At 42.6% G+C, this 15,392-nt stretch overlaps 1 protein-coding gene across 2 annotated transcripts in view; it reads right to left on the bottom strand.

The window, feature by feature from the left end:
- Washc4 (WASH complex subunit 4) overlaps positions 1 to 15,392 on the bottom strand; it is a 49,613-nt gene that overhangs the window by 24,906 nt on the left and 9,315 nt on the right. The window contains exons 8-15 of one of the 2 annotated variants that reach the window (XM_075954140.1): positions 14,502 to 14,544; positions 14,003 to 14,106; positions 13,131 to 13,254; positions 9,514 to 9,637; positions 9,286 to 9,413; positions 8,001 to 8,161; positions 4,909 to 5,035; positions 1,449 to 1,574 (exon numbers count right to left, since the gene is read on the bottom strand). In XM_075954140.1, coding sequence (XP_075810255.1) covers positions 1,449 to 1,574; positions 4,909 to 5,035; positions 8,001 to 8,161; positions 9,286 to 9,413; positions 9,514 to 9,637; positions 13,131 to 13,254; positions 14,003 to 14,106; positions 14,502 to 14,544 — 937 coding nt within the window. The remainder of the gene's footprint in view (positions 1 to 1,448; positions 1,575 to 4,908; positions 5,036 to 8,000; positions 8,162 to 9,285; positions 9,414 to 9,513; positions 9,638 to 13,130; positions 13,255 to 14,002; positions 14,107 to 14,501; positions 14,545 to 15,392) is intronic. The other variant, XM_075954141.1, reaches the window with a different exon arrangement.

Here is a 15,392-nt window from a genome sequence, read left to right as displayed (position 1 = left end):
CAGATTCCACATGACCCAATGATATGGTTTTGGTTTGTTTTGCACAAGCAACAGAAAACCAAAATAAAAGCAAGTATGGGTTGTTTTTCTTTTTTTTCCCAAATAGCAAGTTAAAAAAAAGTCACTACCACTAACTATTAAGTGCTGATTATTAAAAACTGTCCAAACAACTTGTACCTACTAAAGACTTAAGACCAGGTATGGAGAAACAGGCCTATACCCGTCTTCAGAAGGGTGAGGCAGGAGAACTGCCATGAGTGTGCTGGCTGGTTTATGTCACCTTGACTCGAGCAAGAGTCATCTGAAAGGAAGAAATCTCAACTGAGAGAATAAATCTGGTTGGAGGGCATTTTTTTAATTAGTGATTAATGGGGAAGGGCCCAGCCCACTGTGGAAGGTACCATCCCTGGCTGGTGGTCCTGGGTTCTATAAGAAAGCAGGCTGAGCAAGCCACGGGAAACAAGTCATGTAGCATCACCCCTCCATGGCCTCTGCATCAGCTCCTGCCTCCAGGTTCCCGCCCTGTGTTGGTTCCTGCCCTCACTGTTTCTGATGAACTGTTATGTAAAACTGAGAATGAAATAAACATTTTTGGTCATGGTGTTTCATCACAGCCACAGTAACCCTAACTAAGACACTGATATACAGTGAGACCCCATCTCAGAGGAAAGCAAAAAGGTATTTGGTAACACAGCTTTAAAAAATAAAGAAAAAAAGACTTCTAAGTAAATAAAATTTTCTTTTTACTAGAAACTTATCAACAAATCTGAATCTTAATTTCATAGCTGGTCTCTTTTGTCTACAAGGATTGATGCTAAGAAACATTTTACACCCCATTAAGTGCACCAAGTCTGAAGTCACATGATCAACTCTGTCAGAACACTGCTTCCTAACAAAACCACAGTGCTTTCTCTAAACTACAATTAACAGTGTCGTGTAAACTGACCTCATTTTGTATGGACACTTCTAAATAATGGGTATATGGCACAAATATTAGCACATGCAACTTGTCTATTAACACTTCCATGAGTAAGACAATTACTAGTAACACCGAGGCGAACTCTTCCTATCTGTTGAGATTAGCTGCCAATGAAGATTTAGACACAGTCCTCAATTCTCTCCATTTTACAGTAATGTAGATGCAGGTCCACACCCAGATCTCACTTTTGGGAGAGTACTCAGTGAGGCTTTGGGCTAGATGGTTTCCTGACTGTCGGCTAAACAGCAATTACATCAGGGAGTACCAATCTGAGCACATTTAAGGTGAGCCAGGCTGGGTACTGAGGCGATCAACGCACACCCGCATAAAGAAACGCCTGTATTATCATTCACGGTCATTTCTCAGTGTTTTCTTTCAATTTTAAGTTCCCTTTCTCCTGTCTGTGCTGACGTAACCACAAGCACTCTCCTGTCCAGTCACGGAGGCAGATAGCACAGCACATACTTACCTTGAGAAGCTCAATGAGCCTGCACAGTGCCTTCACTGAGGTTTTGGTCATAGGCTTCTGCATGGACATGTAGAGATTCATTGTGGTTTTAATGATGGTACTAATACTATATGCATATAGGAAGCCCTACAAAAGAAAATAAACACTGAGCACAATCACAGGCTTCATCCAGACTTTGTTCTCTATGCATGTAAGCATACCAATAACCGATATTTCTATTATTATGTGTCTGTGCAACAGAGGGGGTGTTGGATCTCTCGGAACTGGTGTTATACGCAGTTGTGAGCTGCTGGAATTAAACGTGGGTCCTCTGGAAGAGCACAGTGCTCTTCTCTGAGTCATCTCTCTAAACACTCAAAGTCCCTTTAGAAGTCAATTCTTAAAGAATCAGAACTACTCTTCCTGACAAAACACCACACTGACTTTCAAAACCACCCTTAACAGTTCCCTGGACTATCAAACACCAGATGTTTGCACTGTTGATGCAATGAATACTGGCTTTTAAACGTCTTTTCACTTAAGTAAGAAAACCTCTCAGTAAAATGGGTTGTGTGTGCCAGGGACACATCTGATAACTCCTCCTCCTCTTCACTGCTGACACCAGAGCAGGGAGCCGAGTGAGGACTGAGACCCGAGAGGAGGCTTCCTTTATGCAGGCACACAAAGGAACTTCTGAGCACCAGGACTGCCCACCTTCCTCTGCCTAGACCAGTGCTTCTCACGGCCACGTCACACATTTACGTTACGATTCCTAACAGTGGTAAAGCTGCACTTGTGAAGCATCAACAAAACTGAAGTTATGCCTGGTGGTCTCCACAACATGAGTGTCACAGGGCCACAGCGCTGGGAAGGAGCCACGGCTCTAACCAATCCCACCGTCCACATCTGTCTGCTCATCCACCTTCTGTCCCCATTCGTTCCTGACAGAGTAAGTCTCTGAAGCTTAGAAGTGTTCTGGAATGCTGCTAAACTCGGAGAAATAAGAGTAAATAATAAACAGACGGTGGATGAGTTTATATTTAAACTTCTGTGTACATGTGTGCAGGTGTGTGCATAGGCCAGAAGAAGTCACTGGATCTGCCGGAGCTGGAGTTACATACAGATGGTAGTAAGCTGTGAACATAGAGTTGGGTGGTGGAAACTGAATTCAGGTCCTCTGGAAAAGTAACAAGCTCTTTTAACTGCTCAGCCATCTTTCCAGTCCCTCACATGTTTCATTTAAATCTCCAAAGGGTTTAAAACTCCATATTTATTTTTTTCTTCAGTTTCTTTTTAAATTAAAACAAATTTTCATACGATATTTTGATCATGTTTTCCCCTCCTCTAGTTCTCGCCAGCTTCCTCCCCACCCGACTTATGTTCTCTCTCCATCAAATTAAAAAAAGCCAAAACAAAAAGCACAATCATGGAGTTTGTCAACTCTGGCCAACGACTCCTGAGCACGGGGCCTGCCCTGGAGTGTGGTTGGTATTCCCAGTGCCACTCACTGGGGAAAACTGATTTCTCCTTTTACCAGCTGTTATCAGTGACAAACAGCTTCTCGGCTAGGGGGGGTCCTGATTTGACTTTGCCATCTCAGTGCTGGGGCTCCCTCTGGGGGAAACTACACAGGTCTTATGTGTCACAGTACCACAGTCTCTAAGTTAATTCTCTTATTCTAGTTTCCCCTTCACCAATCTGCAATACTACATTCTATTTCCCCTTCCTTGGGAGGTCCTCCTCTCCCACCCCGGTACCTGACCTCTGTGGTTATTCAGACTGTAGAACACATGCCAAACATTTAAAAGCTAGCACCCAAATAAAAGATTAAATATACAGTACTTGTCCTTCAGGGGTCTGGGTTACCTTACTCAGATCATTTTTTTCTAATTCCAATTATTTATCTGCAAATTTCATTTTTCTTAACGGCTGAGTAATATCCCATTGTCTAAATGCACCACGATTTCGTTTCCACTCTTATGTTGAGGGTCTCCTAGGGTATTTCCAATTTGTGGCTATTATGAATAAAGCACAATGGCTCAGTAGGTAAGGTCCCTGCTGCCAAGCCTGACAACCTGAGTTCAATGCCTGGGATCCATGTGGTGAAGGAGAACCAACTTCCACCAGTATCCTTAATTCCACATCTGTACTGTGACCCCTTAAGTGCACACACACACACACACACAGGATAGATACACGTAATTTAAAAAATATAAAAGATAAAAGAAATCCTCATATATCTGGAAAGAAAGGAAGGAAGGAAAGGAGGGAGGGAGGGGGGAGAGAGAGGGAGGGAGGGAGAGAGAGGGAGAGGGAGGGAGGAAGGGAGGGAGGAAAAGAGGGAGGGAGGGAGGGAGGGAGGGAGGGAGGGAGGGAGGGAGGGAGAGAGAGAGAGAGAGAGAGAGGGGTATCTTTTGTTGTTGTTTTGGGGACAGGGTTTCTCTGTGCAGGCCTGGCTGTCCTGGAACTTGCTCTCTAGACCAGGCTGGCCAAACTCGCAAGAGATCCACCTGCCTCTGCCTCCTGGGTGCTAGAATTAAAAGTGTGCACGTTTATAAGTACCTTTCAAACCCCCAAAGGGCACTGTCAAATGGCTTAGCAGGTAAGGGCAGCTGCCACCAAGCCTGGGCCTGAGTCTGAGCTTCAGGACCACATGAAGAAAGGAGAGAACAAACCCCACAGGCAAGCCTCTGCTTCTACACGCATATACGCTACCAAACACACAATAAATTAATAAAAACAATCTAAATGTCAAAGTTAAGTTACAATAAAAATGTTCAGGTATTTTGAACCAAAATAAACATTTTAAAGTACTAACTTACAGGACCCAGCTACAAAGTCCTGCTTAAAAGCACAGAGCTCTGAATGGCTGTGTTGGCACACAAGAGTTCCACAACCGCTCAGCAAGGAGTATATCAAAGGTTTATTTATTTGGGGATAAACTCGCAGAAAGAGTAGCAGCGATCTGCAGTCCTCTGCGAGCACTGGGAACTGGAACTGACTCCAGCAGCCAAGAGGCACGAGCATGGTTTTCACGTGCGTTTATGGTAGGTGAGACCACGACCAGAGGGGGAAAGGGGGCTGGTGTCTTAAAGGCCTCTGACTGAAGAAGTTCCCACAACATGGCTGCACTAGGAAACCTAAGTAAGTCAACTTTTGCGGTTCTTACAATGTCTTTTATTTATTTTAAACTGTGTGTGTATGCGTGCACACGCACATGATAAACAAACATAAACGCAGCTGCCCAGGGGCCAGAGGCACAGGAGGTTCTAAGGCACCATATGGGTGCTGGGAATAAAACTGGGGGCCTCTGAAAGAGCAGCCAGTGCTCTGACCCACTGAGCCGACTCTCCAGTCTCTCAATTTGTTTGAAATACAAAAACAGACCCCTCCCTTTCACATCTGTGTCCATTGTAACTTCTATAAATTAAATTAAAAAAGAAATTGTACCCAAAAGATTCTAAGAAGAAAATGTGACTACCTGTATAAAAACATTACACCTATTGGTGAGGTCTTCAGCAAACTTATCCATCCTCTGCTCTTTAGACAACATAGACTCCATTTTCATCATCCACGAGCTCACAAAGACGTAGTAAGACTGCACATCTCTAGCAAAGGAAAACATTGAGGTTACTCAGAACACAAACAAAAATATATTTCCATCGCTTCACACTGACAAAAGTAAACTGTAGGTTTCTGCTTCAACAGAAGCTCTATAAGCGTATGTAACCTACACACATTCACTGAGCGCTCATTCAAGCCCGGCACTAACACAGTACTACTGTGCTGAGAACACAACAGGTGAAAACCTGGCTCCATGAGGCTTATGTTCTAGAAAGGAGAGATGCACAATAAATCAATAACTAAAGTCAAAGTAATTCTTAAAATGTGAGGTGATAAATGCCTTTTGTGGGGAGGACCAGGGCCTGGGGTGGTCCTATAATTTTAAATAGGGTAATCACAGCACACTCACAGTGTGGGTGATTTTGTGCCAAGACCCAGATCAGTAAGATGTGCAAACATGTACAAGAAGGGAGTTTAAGGAGTGTGAGTGACAAGTGCAAAAGCCCTGAGACTAAGGGAAAGGTTCCCAGCATTTAGGTAATAACAAACACCCAGTGTGGCTGGAGCACAAAGGGAGGGAGACAGAAAAGCACAACTGAGGTAGAGGGTGGGTGGGAGAGCAGGGAAGGGCCTGGGGAACAAATGGCCTTGGGGAAAGCAAGAACTTCAACTCAAGTCCTTAAGAGAAACCACTGGAGATGAATGGCCACTGGCTCTAGCTGGTTTTAAGAGGAGGGCTATCACTTTGGCTGTGTTAACAATAAGCCATCGTGAGGATGACACCTATGGGTATTACTGTAGTAATACAGGAAAAAGGACAACATCTTCAGCAGTGGACACAGGGGCTGATGGGATGCTCAGCAGTTAAGAGCAATTCCTGCTCTTGCAAAGAACCTGAGTTCAATTCTCAGCACCTACTTGGCAGCTCACAACTGGAGTTACAACTCCAGCTCCAGGAGATCAGAGGCCCTCTGCTGGCCTTTTGTGTGATGCCTTCTACAACATGAAAAGGTCCAAATGCTGGCAACTACGACAGTTATTATCTGACATCTTCCCCGTCAAAGTCTCGTGTAGCCTTCTAGGGCCTTCCTGAAGCTGACTGCCTCTCAACATTCAGAGACACACATTTTCCTCAGATTTCTCTAAAATTTGCAGACTCCTTATGGCTTTAGAAGATAAGACATATTTCCCAGTCATCACCCAGCTCATTTCAAGACCCTACAGTCTGTCACCCTCTTAAAAGGTGGAACCTCCTGAGCTCCATCTCTAGCAACGCAACAGGCAGACAGACCACACACACACACACTCCCTCCACACATCAGTTAGCCCGCTATAATCCATTAGACACAATGACACACACCTGTAGCCCTAATGCTTAGGAGGCTGAAGCAAGAGGAGTGGCAGAATGTGAGGCCAGTCTGGGCTTTCCAGAAAACACCAACCCAGACAGCAAGATCCTGTCTCGAAAGGAAAAAGGGGAAAATCAATGAAACTCTGAAAGTACCAACTGCCTTGGTGGAGATAAGTCTGTAACGGGGCACTGCTTGTTAATAAAATCCAGGTTTGTACTAGCATTTTAACAGCTCCATCACTGCAGAAAAATGGTAAACTTTTAGGAAGTAAAATACCAACAACATTTTGTTTTTTTTTCGTTGTTGTTGTTGTTGTTAACATACTGCTACTAAAACCTGACATCTGCCTTTCTGCTTAGACCCTCACCATTAATCTAAATGGAAACCTTGTCTCCCCAGTGCTGGTTCCTGCCCTGAGCAGAACTGCATAAATCAGCTATTTTTGTCCACTGACCTATGATTAACCACAGGACACAAGAGTCCTCAGATAGCTTAACAGCTATCAGGTATGCTGGATATTTGTCTTCCTCTCCCTTGTGCAGCAGAGGCCCAATTTTAGCCAATCATCCATTTCTTTCTTTTTTATTATGTGTGCGTGTGTGTGGGGGGGGGGGTGTTTAAGACAGGGTTTCTCTGTGTAGCCCTGGCTATACTGAAGTTCACTCTGTAGACCAGGCTGGCCTCGAACTCACAGAGATCCGCCTGCCTCTACCTCCCAAGTGCTGGGATTAAAGGTGTGCCCCACCATTGCTCCGCACCAATCACCCATTCCTATTGAAGGTAATAAGATGCATGACCAACATAAGGCCAATGACAGGATACTGCTGCATTCCAATGACACTACATCCAGGTTAACGTGCTAGCAATGTACGCAAATCAGAATGCACAGTTAATTACTAAACATGATGGTTAACATTGGGGCTCTTTGTATAATTTTGTTTTATACATCATTGAAAAGGTACATAGTAAAAGATTAAATACACAAATAAAAGGACTGAGAATATAGTTTGGGGACACGCTTGCCTAGAACTGCACGAGGTCCTGGGTTCAATATCTAGTATCATAGTAGAGAGAAAAGTCTCAGAAGAAAAAGTTGTCTTTCTAGAAGCAGGACTGAATTACAGAAAAGAACTGAGTTAGAAAAAATTACTTTTAAATTTTAGCTTTTGGGACTTTTGATATCTGCACACATTAGCTTTCATAAAGCATAAATAAAAAGATAGCTCTAGCCTGGGAGATGGCTCAATAGGTAAAGGCACTACCACCAAACCTAACAAACTAGGTTTGATACAGGGATCCAAATAGGCGGATAACACACAAACACACACACACAAAATAGTTTAAAAAAGAGAAGTGAAAGTTCTTAGAAAATCTGGGATCTGGAGGTTCGCTGACAGCACCTGCCACACAAGCCTGAGGACCAGAGTCTGGGTCCAAGCACCCACCACCCACACAGTAGAAGAAGAAAATGGACTCCTGTAAGCTATCTTGTCTTTTACACAAGCACACCTAGACACACTAGACAAATTATTACAGTGAAAACCAAAGACTCACCCTGAGACTGCAGAGTGTTAGTGAGAACACGTCACCTTGTGGACTTAAGCACTCCCAATACAGGTACCTAAACATCCCCTTCACAGTTACATACGGAACTTACTTGGTAAGTGACTGAGCTTTCTGCTGCAGGAAGGTATCCCTGTGTATTTTAATGGCTTGAAGACTTTTTCTGTCTAGAAGTTTGGCAGCTGCTGGCATTTTATGAATCAGAAAATTATCAGGAAACCAAATAATATTGGCAGTTAAAGTGATGGCTGGCACCTGAAATGGAGGAGATTCGAGACAAAATAACTACCAAGCACCTTCCCCCAAGGGTCCTGTTGTGGAAAGAATAAAAGCATGCCTACAGCTGAGGTGAGACAACTTTATTCTGACTAAATAGTAACACAGATGTCACAATAATTAGTAATATATAAGAAGCAAAATGAAATTCAACCTTTCATGACTTTAGTCTATTGCCAGGGCATATTAATAAAATATAAAGAAACAACCTTGAAGACAGTTACAACAACCTTAAGGACCTTGTGGTCTGTTATTATTTGATAGTACTACAAAGTTTCAGTTATGAAACCAAGTCATATCATAGAAATAGCAAAGACAAAAATAAACAATGTAATATATTTCTACTTTACTAGCAGGAAGGAGGGACAAGAGGAGACATCAGAGGAAGAGGGAGGCCATGTGGAGAGCACTAACAGGATGCTAGTGTGGCCAGGGTGTGGGTGCACTCCTGCAATGACAGCTCTAAGGGGGCTGAGGCAAAAGGATTGCTGAGACTGAGGCCAGCCTGCACTACATAGCAAGACCTCATCTCAGAAATAAAGCAAACAAGTTAACGTGCATGCGCACACACACACACGCGCACACACACGCACACGCACACACACACAGTCACCACACATACATTCATGAAATGCAGTTATTTTCATTTATCATATTGCTCACTTCAAGAATGTGTGTACTCTCTATGGTTTTATTTCTGCATGTATGTGTGGTGTGCATGCATGCCTTTTCATGTGTGTGGGTACACACATGTGAGCACATATATATATTGAAGCCCACGTGACACTGAGGGTCTCTCCCCATTGCTCTCCACTTTCGTCATCCAGAGTTCTAGGACACATGTCAGTATTATCACTAGCTTGTGAGATACGGTCTCTGCTTCACTTCCATGAGTTCTGGTAACCTCCACTCCAATCGTCACAGTGTACTACAAGCACTAATCCATGATGACAGCTCCCCAGCTCTATTATTTTAACACAGTTTTATATTTCATAAAAGGTAACATTCTTTTTTCAATAACTTTTTATTAGCACTTTTATTAGATATCTAGTTTTATCCAAACTTATATCACAAATTGAAAATAAAAAGTTTCAAGTTCTTACCTTCTTACAAATGTCCAATAAAGACTTATAAAACTTTTTATCAACAGTTCGAAAAATTTGAAAATGCAGTACAAAGAGCCCACAAACTCCAACATACTTGTCTCTCTGGTCAATCTCAGAAGGCTCACCTTATAAAGGGACAACAGAAAAACAGAACCAACCATAGGTAAAGTGGGCTTTTAAGGACATGTAAACTTGATAAACACTCAAACGCAAAATTTACATTACCAAGTTTGGCTTCCACGTTTGCAAAAATTGAGCGAATGCTATGTGCAAATTCTTCCGCAAAAGTGCTGTTTTTCGACACAGATATTCCTCCATTGAGGGAATCAAACTGCTGTTCAATACAGGCCTAGACAGGAAACATTTGGAGAGAAATTCAGTCTCTAGGGAACAAACGAGCAAACACCTAGGTAAGATGAACCACTCGGTACTCATTTTAACTACACTGGGTCTCATGCTCTTTAATATTTAAATCCTTTGACGAGGTATGTGTCCCTGACAGTGAGCGCCATCACACAGCACTCAAACCCCAACTGAGGAGATTCGAGTGAAGCAGAAATGAACGGAAGGGATCACTGCTGATGTACTGCAAAGTGGTGGGGTTTCTGTTTGTTTGAGAAAGGGTCTATATAGCCCTGGCTGTCCTAGAACCCGTTATGTAGGCCAGGCTGGCCTTGAACTCAAGGATCTGTCTGCGTCTGCCTCCCAAACGCTGGGATTAACAGTGTGTTCCACCACACCCAGCAGAAAGCATTTTTAAGTTTGCAGGTATAAGTGTTATGCTTACACGTATGTCTCTCCACTACATGCATGAACTGCCTATAGAGGCCAGAAGAGGGTATCAGATACCCTGCAACTGGAGTTACTGATGGTTGTGAGCCACCACATGGGAGCTGGGAATCAAGCCCACATCCTCTTCAAGGCAGTACTGCTGAGTCAGCTCTCCAGCTACTACATCTTTTTGTGAAGAGCACCTTTAGGAGCTTCTGTTCATTTAGTTATTACAATTCCTTTCTTAGCTTTCTCCTCCCCGCCCCCTTTGGGGAGTATCTCACTCTGTAGCCCAAGTTGTCCTTAGATTATGATAATCCTGCTTGAATTTCCCAAGTACTAGGAGATAATGGGCATGAGCCACAATACCCAGCTCCTAGCATACTCTGTGTAATGTCCCCAGATCCACAATACCCAGCTCCTAGCATACTCTGTGCAGAAATGTAGCCAGAGTTACAATACCCAGCTCCTAGCATATTCTGTGCAGAAATGTAGCCAGAGTTACAATACCCAACTCCTAGCATACTCTGTGTAATGTCCCCAGATCCACAATACCCAGCTCCTAGCATACTCTGTGCAGAAATGTAGCCAGAGTTACAATACCCAGCTCCTAGCATACTCTGTGTAATGTAACGAGTTACAATACCCAGCTCCTAGCATACTCTGTGTAATGTAGCCAGAGTTACAATACCCAGCTCCTAGCATACTTTGTGTAATGTAGCCAGAGTTACAATACCCAGCTCCTAGCATACTCTGTGTAATGTAACGAGTTACAATACCCAGCTCCTAGCATACTCTGTGTAATGTAGCCAGAGTTACAATACCCAACTCCTAGCATACTCTGTGTAATGTAGCCAGAGTTACAATACCCAGCTCCTAGCATACTCTGTGTAATGTAGCCAGAGTTACAATACCCAGCTCCTAGCATACTCTGTGTAATGTAGCCAGTTACAATACCCGGCTCCTAGCATATTCTGTGTAATGTAGCCAGAGTTACAATACCCAACTCCTAGCATATTCTGTGTAATGTAGCCAGAGTTACAATACCCAGCTCCTAGCATATTCTGTGTAATGTAGCCAGAGTTACAATACCCAGCTCCTAGCATACTCTGTGCAGAAATGTAGCCAGAGTTACAATACCCGGCTCCTAGCATATTCTGTGTAATGTAGCCAGTGTTACAATACCCAACTCCTAGCATATTCTGTGTAATGTAGCCAGAGTTACAATACCCAGCTCCTAGCATACTCTGTGTAATGTAACCAGAGTTACAATACCCAGCTCCTAGCATACTCTGTGTAATGTAGCCAGAGTTACAATACCCAGCTCCTAGCATATTCTGTGTAATGTAGCCAGAGTTACAATACCCAGCTCCTAGCATACTCTGTGTAATGTAACCAGAGTTACAATACCCAGCTCCTAGCATACTCTGTGTAATGTAACCAGAGTTACAATACCCAGCTCCTAGCATACTCTGTGCAGAAATGTAGCCAGAGTTACAATACCCAGCTCCTAGCATATTCTGTGTAATGTAGCCAGTGTTACAATACCCAACTCCTAGCATACTCTGTGCAGAAATGTAGCCAGTTACAATATGCAACTCCTAGCATACTCTGTGTAATGTAGCCAGTTACAATATGCAACTCCTAGCATATTCTGTGTAATGTAGCCAGAGTTATAATACCCAGCTCCTAGCATACTCTGTGCAGAAATGTAGCCAGAGTTACAATACCCGGCTCCTAGCATACTCTGTGTAATGTAGCCAGAGTTACAATACCCGGCTCCTAGCATACTCTGTGTAATGTAGCCAGAGTTACAATACCCAGCTCCTAGCATACTCTGTGTAATGTAGCCAGAGTTACAATACCCGGCTCCTAGCATACTCTGTGTAATGTAGCCAGAGTTACAATACCCGGCTCCTAGCATACTCTGTGTAATGTAGCCAGAGTTACAATACCCAGCTCCTAGCATACTCTGTGCAGAAATGTAGCCAGAGTTACAATACCCAGCTCCTAGCATACTCTGCAGAAATGTCCCCAAGAGGGAAAACAAAGCATCTAAGAGACTGAAAAAACCCACTTTAAAAACCAAGAGCTGGGTCCATCTGTTAAAACTGTAATAATATAGAACTAAACACAACTCTGAAGCAGACAGAGTAGACACCACCCCTCGGCGCTGCAAAGGTCCTTCTGGGAGGAAGACAATGTGCTGCTTCTGTACTGTCCACATAGGGAGAACACAGAAGTGATGTTTCTAACTAATGTTAGCTGGTTTCAATTTAGAAGGCATGCATTTGTGCACATGTACTGAGTGTAGAGGAATTAACTAAGCTTTTATTTGGCTTTGCTAAGGGTTTTGATTTGTTCTTTGTAGATCTGGGGATTAAATCCAGGACCCTGAGCATACCAAAGTGAACGCCCCACCAATCAACTGCATCTCCAGCCCTTCAAAATTTTTTTTAATCTTAAAAAATCTCAATCTAGAAGCTAGTAACAAACATAATGCAAATAATTATGTCTTAGATTTTTGTATTTGTTTTTGAAATGGGATATCATTATGTATCTCAAGATGACCTAGAATTCACTTTGTACACCAGGCTAGCCTTGAAGTCTTGAACAGTTTCCTGTGTGCTGGAACTATAAAAGTGTATCACCACCATGCCTGATTCAATTTTATATTTTTGCATAGTTTAATTTTAAAACCCTCATTATAAGTAACTTTTTGTTTACTATTAGACACTGAGTTATACTTTAATATACTAATAATTAATTTTTTTATAAGTCAAACCACTTTCTAAAGAAAAGAAATGTCAGTAGTCAGGCAGTGGTGGCACACTCCTTTAATCCCAGCACTCAGGAGGCAGAGGCAGGTGGATCTCTGTCAAGGCCAGCCTGGTCTACAGTGTGAGTTCCAGACAGCTGGGGCTGTTACACAGAGAAACCCTGTCTCAAAAAAACCAAAAAAAAAAAAAGAAAAAGAAAAAGAAAAAAAGAAAAAAGAAAAGAAAAAGAAATTCAAAGTATTCTACAAAAGTGTCCCCCCGTAATTTGGAGCTGCACAAATCTCTACTTACCTGAAATATCATTCCATCAAGTAACTGCCCTTCCAATTTCAGCAAGAACTTTTCAAATGGCTTTAATTTTTCTTCCTGAATCCCAAATTTCGAAGGGTTGTGATGGACAGACTTCAGTAACCTTGTAGATTTAAAGAAAGAGCTTAAATCTATCTAATAAATTCTTAAAAGCTAAAAACATTCCAGGAAATAAAATTTTGTATTTCCTATTCCTTCCTCAGCTCTCCACGTTGGAAAACACGGATGGAGCAATGTTAATGAAATTCTTACGCTTTTTATCGCCTTTATTCAGCTGCCTATTGCTCTGCACTAACCAAATATTCAGTGACAACTTGTAAACTGAATAAAAACTTAAGAGTGTTCCAGGGTATGTAATCAAATAAATGAAATGCAGGGCAGAAACTTTCACTTGCACAGAATCCCAAGGGGAACCTGTAAGCTTCTGCAGCACTGAGCATGCTCACACACATCTCTCTCACAAAAGCCCATCTAACAGCAGGGCTGACTGCCTTCATGAAACTACTGGACACCACAGGGCTTGACAAACAGTTCAGTGACTCAAGAGCTGAGCCCTGCAGAGGAAACCTGAGCCCAGTTCCCAGCGCTCCCATCAGGTGGCTCACAACATGGGACTGTGGCTCCAGGGAATCCAGCTCCCTCTTCTGGCCTCCCTAGGCATTGACCCATGTGCGGACACACATGGAGACAGGCAGTCATAAACACATACACACAAATAAAAATAAATATTGGACATGAATTCCTTTTCATTAGAGTCGCTAGGTCTTGTTAAGAATCTCAATAATTTGTAACTGTTTAGTTTTACCAAACTAACACATCAACTGTACAAACTCTAAGTATTTTAGGTGGCGTACCTTTTGTACATGGTCCAATGGTCTTTCAGTGTGACATGATTGTCAACAATTTCATCCAGGGTAAGTAAAACTGTTAGCAGTTCTCCCAAGTGCTCATACATAGTCTGTCAAAAAACCTTTAATGATTATCATTTAGTCACTCGTTAGAAGTCTCATGTGAACTTTTAAAGAAAAACACATGTGGGTTCATTATTAAATTGGTGAAAGGAGGCACCAATTGGCTTATTAACTACAGTTCTGAGCTTCAAATGGTACTAGCCTAAATACAATATATTTTACCTAATATTTTTTCCTTAATTGTGACGCTGCAGATTTGTTCACTGGCAACAGAAAATCTGCACGGAACACTACCGGGAAAAACTACAAGAGGCAGCGCAGAGTAAGAGATGCCTTGACAACCGCATGGACGGAGGGAACACAAGAACAGGGGTGGAGATGCTAGCATTGTTACTTCTTAATTATACAAATTCCAAAATAAAATAGAAAAATTAACTTTTACCTGAAAATGAACTCCAGTTGTCTCTATAATTTTGGGTCCTATCCTATAATAAAACAATACTAAAGTTAAAAAACACACACACACCTTTATGGTTACAGTTCATTCTAAATTCAAGAAACCAATACAGGAGCAGAAACTCTGACTTGTCTGGGCTACCCCTGCTATGTGGCACTCACAGGTAAAGACCTGACAACTGGCAATGACCTGAGTTTCTTAACCCTAAAGGATGAGCCTTGGCATAGAAGTAGAGGAAGCACACTGATGAATTATGAGTCTCTCAGTTAGCAACTATAATCTGTCCACTCTACCAAAACTGGCACCTGGAGAGTCCTAAGAACAAACCAAACTCCTTCAGTTCTCACTCCTGCTAAGAAGCAATGAACCACACCCTCTAGGGTCACACCACTTACTTCCTTCTAAACTTAATATAGTTCTTACATATCAAACTACATATGAAGTATTCCAGAATACAGGACGCACATCTAAAGTTGAACAAAATCTTTAAATATTATCTTTCTATAGCAGGAACAAGGAAAAGAGTCCCCAGGATTCCACTCCAGGTAGTGGGGGGGGGTGTGGAGATCTGGGACTACCATCCTTTGCACTGAGTGGGGGAGGGGACTGTCACTGCTTTGCTCCTGGTATAAAGATCGCTTTGGTAAAGAGCCAGAATACATAAAGACAGCAAACTGACCAGAAGTCCCCGAGAGTGAGGTGATAAATGTCCTCTACCCCCTCACAGCGTGACCACAAGGAACAGTACCAAAGCTGCCGTGAGATCGTGGTAATGTCACCTCTGGGTCTTGGCTCTCATTAAAGTATGAGTCACATCCCTCAACAGCGGTACAATAGATGTAGAAAAAAATACAAAGAACTGACCAAAGGTTAGAT

Source organism: Microtus pennsylvanicus, chromosome 20 (genome assembly GCF_037038515.1).
Source record: "Microtus pennsylvanicus isolate mMicPen1 chromosome 20, mMicPen1.hap1, whole genome shotgun sequence".
In the NCBI taxonomy this organism is placed as follows: domain Eukaryota; kingdom Metazoa; phylum Chordata; class Mammalia; order Rodentia; family Cricetidae; genus Microtus; species Microtus pennsylvanicus.
Note: the sequence above shows the minus strand (reverse complement) of the source record. Positions and strands in the feature narration are given on the sequence as shown.